This window comes from Mya arenaria, chromosome 16 (assembly GCF_026914265.1).
Source record: "Mya arenaria isolate MELC-2E11 chromosome 16, ASM2691426v1".
In the NCBI taxonomy this organism is placed as follows: Eukaryota; Metazoa; Mollusca; class Bivalvia; order Myida; family Myidae; genus Mya; species Mya arenaria.
This window is the reverse complement of record NC_069137.1, coordinates 3121616-3131197: the sequence shown is the minus strand read 5'-3', so window position 1 is coordinate 3131197 and position 9582 is coordinate 3121616. Positions and strand designations below refer to the sequence as shown.

At 31.2% G+C, this 9582-nt stretch overlaps 1 protein-coding gene across 4 annotated transcripts in view; it reads right to left on the bottom strand.

The window, feature by feature from the left end:
* Positions 1 to 1754: 1754 nt before the first annotated feature.
* The window catches only part of LOC128222489 (ribonuclease Y-like), a 17834-nt gene continuing 10006 nt past the window's right edge, over positions 1755 to 9582 (bottom strand). Inside the window, exons 10-13 of one of the 4 annotated variants that reach the window (XM_052931516.1) lie at positions 8705 to 8746; positions 7232 to 7282; positions 6903 to 6944; positions 1755 to 4085 (exon numbers count right to left, since the gene is read on the bottom strand). In XM_052931516.1, coding sequence (XP_052787476.1) covers positions 3674 to 4085; positions 6903 to 6944; positions 7232 to 7282; positions 8705 to 8746 — 547 coding nt within the window. In that variant the 3' untranslated portion in view covers positions 1755 to 3673. Of the gene's footprint in view, positions 4086 to 4462; positions 5778 to 6902; positions 6945 to 7231; positions 7283 to 8704; positions 8747 to 9582 lie in introns of those variants that run through there. The other 3 variants (XM_052931517.1, XM_052931519.1, XM_052931518.1) reach the window with 3 other exon arrangements.

Sequence of the window (9582 nt, the reverse complement as noted above, 5' to 3'; positions counted from 1 at the left end):
TAGTTAATATAAATGTTTCACATCAAAACTGTGTCGAATTACAGTATTGAGTTGAAATCAAAACGTGTGACCTGTTTCAGGTTTACAAATATTTTTCTGCATTCGTATGCATGTTTGCGCATAAGACAAATCATATATACTGACGAGAAATAATCTGTGCAATTACGTTTATTATTAATTTATTTTTAACAAAATATCATAATTTCTTACGAGTAATCGATAATTAAAATAAATCCTTCACATTAAAACTGAGTCACAATACATTATTCAGTTGAAATCAGAACGTAATCTTATGCACTATTTCCAACTAACATGTATAACAGTCAATACAATGCACAATTTTCACATCACCACTGGCACATAAATCTAAGAGTTGACTTTCGTGGGCATTAATAAAAGACATATAATTATGTAAAGTCAATTAGACAAATTATTAGTAGCATTTCTGTCAAAAGAACTAATGAATATCCCGAAGTCCATTCATATTCGAAAACAATATGATGAAAGGTTTGGAACTTATTCATATTTTCATTTTCTATCAATATCAATACGTGCATACGTCTATCATTATAAGTTTTCATTGTCTTTTAACAGTAACAAATCCCTCAAATTTTGATGGTTCGGATCTAAACGGTCATGTGCCTTGCAACCTGTTAATATATGTGGTAATAAGCCGAGATTGGCTTTATAAATCAGATGAAAGCTAGTGGAGCAGATATTTCTACTAGTAGGTTGCTGATGGAGCAAGACATCATAACCAACCCCCGAAATTACAAAATAGTACATTTAATCAGCGTTCACGCACAATAGTGCTAGCTTCAACTCTTCTAGATGATTTATCGGTTTAACATAATTTGATTATATGACTTTTCGATAAACACAAACAATAGTGAACATGACAATAATCAAACAAATTGTTCATAAACAGAACTGTAACTTACTGTTTGGTATTTGAACAGTGTTAATATAATTATTTATTTGTATAACTTATATTACTGAGTGGCTCAAGATTAAGCGACCGAACCAATACAAATCGCGTTTAAGCTATAGAGAAGTTTGAAATCAATAGATATTGAAAGTGGTTTGTCACACTTAGGATTATTATAACTATCGTAGATAGTTCACCGATGTATCCACCATTAAACAGAAGTATAGTTTTTACTAAAATGAAAGAAAAACACAAGCGATATAGATTGATTATTACTTACTGTGATGTCATATTGCTTACGTCAGATTTATCTTTTGCAGTTTTCGCGTATTTTAAAGGTCGAAATTAATTGGGATTGTCTACCACGTGAATCCAAGTAAAATAAAAATAAAAAACAAATAAAAAAAACAACGGAGTATGTATCTGTTCTTATCACGTGACTTTCACATGTTAAATATCACACAATAAACTGGGAAACCATTATTCGTTTTTAAACGGGTAAAATTAGCAGAGACAGCAACGAACTATGATTTTAATAATGTATAATGATGTATTATTGGCCTCATACTTATTCATATTGATATTATTTGTTTGCGCTTTTGGGACCATATGATGTTTAGACCTTCTTAGGTGTTGAATTGACATGAATGCATGTATATATGTATGGGTTCGTTTAAGTACTTGTCGGAGACATGAAACAATAGGCTTGAGTCATATCAACACTTTCGATTCTGGTCAACTGAGTGTTCCCTTCGGATCTGCAGGATTTTAACTTTCAATGTCATCGAAAACAATCCGCTTTCTTTCATATCATGTTTATCTTCGAATCGATTACACAAGTTTTGCATACAGTAGAATAACGAGTTATTATTTAATTCAAAATATATATTGTATATATAATCCATATTCTTTTTTTCTCATTTGTAAAGTGCAGCAAGCGTGTCCGTCTGAGTCACTTTCAAATACTACCGTTGTACAATGTTTATATGTTTTAAAGTTAACAAATATTTAGGCTATTTAATGTCCGTATTTTTTTCGACAAAGTGTCTTTAAGCCTCCTTTTATATACTTTTAAAAATACTTTTGAATATATTATAATTTATTGTTGTAATTTTAACTTCGCAATTCAAAAAAATAAATCAAAACATAGTAAAAAGGGAATTCCGCTAAAGTATTAACATATATATAATTTACAAAGAATATCAATGCAAGGAATATTTTGCATCCTTATCTTTCAATTACAAAAGAGTGACAATATATTTGGTCCAGAAATGAACACATCCTGAACTAAATGTTGTCGTTTTAAATCAACACATTTTAATATTGTTAATATACATATATGTATTTCCAACACAAACTAAACATTTTCATTGTGTTTCAGTATACTATGTCACAATAGGTTATATTCCATCAATTTCAATACACAAATGAACAGACGCACAAATCTCGATAAATATCACCTACGAGTTCCAAGCAGAAATGCGTCGATTATAAACTATAACTGTTAAATAGGAATTTAATAAACGTATAAATAGCCATTGCAAGCTGGGTTCTGTCATACAGTTGTTATCTGCATCTCCTTTCAAAAGAAACGTTTTAGTGGAATAAAAACAGCTTGCCATGAACACTGTTATTTCATCTTTTTTCAATTTGCACTTTGGGAATTTCGAATTGATTATGTTAAAACAATTAAAAAAAAAGAATCAATGCATTTAGTTTAATGTTCATACATAATCATTAACGATATACTTTAATTTAGTTATATTTTATCAAATATTATTAAGACGGCCATCAACTTGATTATAACAACAGTCGGTGTTAGTTTGAAAATCCGGATTATTAGAAAACTCTTATTTTATTATTTGAGACATAAATTTTAAAAGTGGCACCCAAAATTGCAACTAAAAATTTGATATTTCTAGTAAAATTTAAAAAAAACCCAGTACGTTGGGATCATAGAAGTCTCAGATAACAGCAGTTGAAAATTGCCAGAGCTGCTGAATTTAAGTACGGGTGTAAAAATGTCCACACTTTATTGATAATTAATTCCATCTGCATTTTCACTTGTGTACAATCCAGCGCAGTTTTATCAACAACTGCGTCAGATGTATGTTCTTATCTGTTTTTATTTCTGAAAACTGTTTTAACTAAAAGCATATTTTTCCTTCCAATTGAAGTTGATGTTGCAAATAAAATTAACAATACGTTTGCAAAAAAATTGGATTTGCAAACTGATACCGGATGATGTTTTATAAGATTGAGTGTCAACCGTATTTGTAAATGCCCATTTTATATTTTAAAAATATGCATTATCACTTGAGTAAGTACAAAACAGCGATCAAAACAATAAAGTTATTAAATGCAATAAAATAACATCAAACGTATAAAGATGACGCCAAGCATAAGGTTTCCGCCTTTGTATTAGAACTTTGATACGTAGACGTAAACGTAGACGTAAATCAGCTGTGATGAACAACTTATTAGGAAAATACGATTAAGATCTTCCACACGAATGAGGTCTCCCAATAGCAGGTCAGTATAAACAATTACGTGCACTTGTTACCCAAATCAACGTTTCCTTTATATCATCCGACATCATCACATTATTTCAATTTTCTGATATAATGCGTGTTATATTGGTGTTTACATATCGTAGACAGTATACTATAATACATTTAAATACTTTTGCCGTTAAGTAATATGGTTCATGCAACATATAATAATTATGTTCGGTACCGTTTTTGTTTATTTTCCCAGTGAATAATACCAGGCAGCTGAATATATGTTATCTGCACTTTTTGTATTCGTGTGTTTGTATTCTTCTAAGTACTTCCCTAAATCGTCCGATCCTGTGGTTAGTGCGGTTTCGAGCATACTGTTATCCGCTGTCCATCGTTCATGGTCTACATCAATTAATTTGTACCAATCATCTATATCGTCAACATTAAGACCGAACAAAGGAATAATATGATCTGGATGTCCTAGGCGCTTACAATCCTCCTGTAGAGATTGTACCACGTTAAGTTGAGTTGGATTAAATCCCTTTATGCCCGGTGGGTAGACACTTATGTATGTTCCTGCAGGCGTCTGAAGTGAGACATGACAGTCCAAAAACAGCCAGGAATAGAGAAAACAGTTTGTGTCCATTGTTTTTTTTCTGAAACACAGTAGTTAAAAAACAACAATATTCAGTGCATAGAAAACACTACAGGAAATACTATCCCATAAATATGAATGAAATTATTGACTCGAATACAGAATTCATTGTTCAGATACAATGTGATAAATAAAGCTTATTCAAGATTTTTCAATGCTTGTTTAATAAACAAAAGGGGCGGTTTACAGGGTTACTATATGGTCATATGTCAATATACTGTTCATGTTATGAGTTGTTGTTTTATGTTCTATTAATAAATATGACAGAATGTACTATAATATGGAGTTACTATTTGTAAAGCAATGACAATATAACGAGGTAAGCCTTCGATAAATACAATTATATGTATCGTATATTAACCGTAGTAAATAATGACAATGAAAGAGAGTGTCCTTTTAATAAGCGCTTTACAATCCTAGAATATCAGGATGGAAATGAACACGCTAGTCCTTGAATACAAATAATAAAAGTAACATCAACATCCATACATGAAATTTTAGGAATTGCTCAAGAATCCCCCAAAAATGTAAATTGAATAAAATAAAACTTTTTGTTTTCAAATTGTATCACCATCACATTATTGGAGTAATTTGCAAACTGTACCTATATGCACTTGTTTATAGATAAAAGTGTGATGCTGTGATATTGTAAGCTTCATAATACCTTAAGATGTTAAAATGCCTAGACATTTGAAAGAAAATGAAGCATGATAGTTTCAGTGATAATTATAGAAAATAAATAGTAGCAATAGAAGAAGCTGTGCTAGTGAATAAATAAAGATAGTTTGAATATATATCATATAATTAGTGAAACAGTGATTGTTGTAGTAAAAGTAAAATATATATTAATATATGTAGAAGTGATTTTTCAAAGAAATCATTCATGTTAAGACATTTCACATATTTTTTTAGTGTCATATTACAATTACTTTGACCTTTATTTGTTTTTAGCTGCATAAATAGTTTAACTGATGAAGAATAAAAATACACAAATAATTCAGTTTCCATTTTTATCGAGAACTTCAAACATATCGAAATCTATCATTTGCTCTACATTTTATTCCCGGTGCATTTATTTTTTAAAACAGCAAATCATCAAATTGTAAAGAGCGTTAAAACCAACTAGACACAGAAGTCGAATATAGACTCTAAACGAACTCTTACAAACAAAATCAAAGAAACATCGTAGTCTAAATATGTTTACCCCCTCTGATGATCATGTATTGACAATTATTTAAGGCGTCCGTCCGGTTCTGACGAACAAATCACGGATACAGTGATTGGGTATGTATAAGTTTAACCTCAACTCTCTACATACATGTATTCTACAAATGAACATTAAATGGAAAACCTAACAAACTTTATCTAAAGCATTACTTAGTCAATGTCAGGACTAATCATGCTAAATGTATATACGGTAATTTTCACGGCAAAACAAATGTCCTGTCGACATGCAATCCCCTTTCAAAATGACAGATGTTTCTCGGGAAACAGATGACTGTCATGATAACCTCTGCCGTCCTTGAGGTTCAGATGATCAAGATGATCTCGCTGATGACGCAGCTAGTTTGTATAGCTGGAAAAACGGTGTGCTCGTTGGAGGATCATGGGGAATATACAGGCTGAGTGGCTTTTGAAGATGGTCTGGATATATAACCCAAAGACATTGACAGGTTCCATTGAAATGGCAAGCCTAAAGAAAAATAAACCGATCAATTTCAATGTGAATTTTGTGACCGTAAAAAAACAAAAAAACGAACCCATTGAAAAAAAATAAACGAAAGCAAAAAAAACCCTAATATTAATGTACACCTATCCTCTTTCAGGGTTGAGCTGGTCGTTCATTGTAGACATCTGATAAAGAAACTCCGCTGGTGCTGTCACTTTGACATTTGATGTTAATACAAACATGAAAACAGATAAGAAAGGCCCTGTGATCAGAATCAATACTCACATGAGTAACAATGACTAATAAAATAACTGTCCCGTTAATTATGTTACCATCTTTAAAAGTCATAAGCTATGTTAACTTTCAATGCAAATTTTGCAATATACTTCATACCACTATTAACTTCTTAATTTATGAAATTAAATTGAAAAAGCAAACACTTGTTAATATTTAACATCCTCTATTTAGTATTCATTTGGCACAATACGTGTACGTTCACTGATATTCTACATTTCAAGGTTAATACTGGATTTTGATGTCATATAGAATAACACAAGTGATAACAATACATGATTACGACATTGAAATACATTGTGGCATGCACATGCATTTTAAATTCAGTATTGTTTTTTATTTATGAGAATTATCTGCATCAAATAAATTTTGTTTTCAGTATGATATTTCTAACATGTATTTATTTATATTGTCATGCTCTAAAATGTTTTTATTTATTTAATGCATATAAGTTTAAGTATAAAACTATCCTAATAATATGATCTTTTTAATCAGACTCATTGCTGCATTTTCTTTTGTTAAGACAAGATAAATGATGTTCGTGGAGATCAAGGTTGTTCGTGGCGTTTAGTGTTTACGTTGTATGTGTTCAGCTCAACACAGTTCAGGCATTGTTTACATAACTTATTGCGTACTCATACAATTTATAATTCGATTCAACGTCCATATACAAATACCTATCGTATTTTTAGAGGGGACAGAACGGACTTAAGTTGGTTTTGGAGAGCTGGGCAGTAACATACGTACTATGTGTTAATTGACTCAGTAATGTGAATTTAGTCAGTGTTTGCGAAGTCAAATCGTAAGATATTGTTACGACAGACGTAGGATATAATTTAAGACTTATTTCCAAACCTTTTAAGTTCCTCTTCCTTTTCTGAAAGTCTCATTTTTAACCTGAAACAAATTAAAATATTGTTTAAGTATGTTCATTAGTTAATATTTATATAAATATCTACGGTAACAAGCTCGGAAGCCAAATGTTCAAAAATAAAACCCGTTTAATTGCAAATGATAAATGCCAAAAACATAGAACACAAAAAATAAATAATCGCAAACAAGAAACACGAAACAACAGCACACAACTCAACAAACAACACAGTGCATATATACTATATACAAACAAGGTGTGTATATGAGGGATAATAAGGTACCGCCTTGGAACGGTCAGTAAAAATACATACTTGGGGTTTAAACCAGTTTGCGCGAACAACCTCACTCTTATCCCAACACTTCTGAAGTAAGTTAAAATGCAGGAAACTTAATAATAAAACAAAAACTAATGAACTAATTGGTAAACCTCAAATACTTTAATGATAAGGGATCCCAACTATATCTGAAAACAAAGGAATACAATTCAGAGTACCTAATGTTATCTTTTCAAAGATACGATGCAGTTATTGTTTGAAACTATGACCACTACACACAGTCTGTCTTAGCAAATAAAAGATATAAAACGGTGCTATCATAAAGTTTTATAATAATGACTTCGCTGTTATTTATAACGTTTCCTTAACTGAGTAGTTATAATTGAATCTGATAAAATATGTAAAGATAACATTTTTAGTTTTATTGCCATATATTCAGTTACTAAGCTGCCTTTTTGCTTATTTTAGAAATGCGGGCATCAAGATTGAATACCTTATCTATTGCAATGCCCAAAAGTTTAACTTGCTCTTCAAAAACAATAGTGCAATTCATTAAATTAAACTGTTTGATTTTTTAAACAGATTTTGAGCCGACTGTAATTGCTTGAAATTTGACAGCATTAGCTTGCATTTGATTAGTAGTAAACCATTTTTATCAAAGTGGGACTTTCGTCTTCAACAGTAGAGGATGACATTGAGAAAGATGTTAAAGGCTCCTGGTCCTAATATTGATCCTTATGGCCGATATTCAGGATGGGCTCCCACTCAATGGTTATTAGTTTTTGTTCTATTTGCAAGATAGGAGTGCATAATTGTACATGCTGAGAACATATGCATTACGCTGTCTAAACTGAGATCATAGGGTAGGCAATCATATGCCGTTGGGAAATCCATTATAATTGCACCTACATTTCTGTTCTCATCAAGGGTTTTTTTCCGCTCTTTCATGAGCCTTAACATGGTAGACAGACATCAATATGTTGTTCTGAAAGCTGCCAGGAACGGATATAATAGTCGACAGCGTAAACTTTTAATAAACTGGTACATGAAAAATACTAGTCAGTTTAATTACTATACATAACAATGCAACAGGCAATTTAAACATTCAGCGCTTGAACTGAGGCCATAACTGTTATATCAATACCAGTCAAACTTTTCCAAATCAAAGATACATACGTATAATATTTATCAATGCACACGCGTCTATTAAAAAAACTTAAATTATATCTACACAAAGTTAAAGTAGTAATTTGATCCAACGTACATATACAACTTAAGACGTTGTCTGCCGTACGATTACAGCGGACTGAAGGGATTAGGGAAAGTAGATTTAGGAGAGAAGTGTTTTTAAGTTACTTCGTAGCGCACACGTATGACCTATGCGTGTACTGCGACTGTGTTGTATGATAGTCACACTATACGCATAGGTAAAAAGTGTGCATTAAGTAGGATTATTCTCGAGCAGTAGATCATATCTAATCTTAGGCAGTGAAGGTATAAATTCCAAACCTGTCTATTTCATCTCCCTTTTCCGAAACTGTTTTAGTTAACCTGAAACAAATTATAATATTGTTTATAATCTTCATATATGACTTTGATATTATTCATAACACTACCTTGACTATTTTGTCAAATAACTGCCTTTTGGTTAATTTTAATGATCACTATGATTAAAGTATATTTATGCAATCATATTTGGGTCCATATGGATGTTCAATTTTATTTTATTTTGTTGTTGATGTTGATTTTCTTGTTGTTGTTGATGCTGTTGTTGTTCTTGTTGTTGTTGTTATAGTTTGTGTTATAATAGTTTTGGTGTTTGTTTCTGGTATTGATATTGTTGTTGTTGTTGTTGTTTTTGTTGCTGTTGTTAATTATTACGAACACTTGTAAAACGATGAAATTAACACAGCCAGAATAATTTAAATTATCATTTATCTTCATGAAATTACGTTTAACTCGAATATATAAATATAGAAAATTATTAACAATTACAATTATCACTTGTCTCTGGTAACAGGTGATGCATCTGAAAACACTTATATTATCATTATCATATGATATTGAAACTACAGAAAATACTGTAATAGCATAAAAACGTATTTTGAATTCAGTGGGGTTCGAACCCATGCCTGTAACGTCAAGACAAAATAGAAAACATCCGACTGGTCCATACGGCCAACGGATCTTTAAACAAAATATGTTGACCTGTTAAAATTAGGTTGAAAAATCACGTGATAATGACAATAAACTAATCACGCAACACCACAGCCGTAATTAATTTTCAGTTGCGTCATAAACGCTAATGAAAATTGTCTTCAAAGACGATATTTGAGCAAATATCTACATTTGCTGAAGGGTTCCAGCTTTGGTATTTTCGTTTAAAC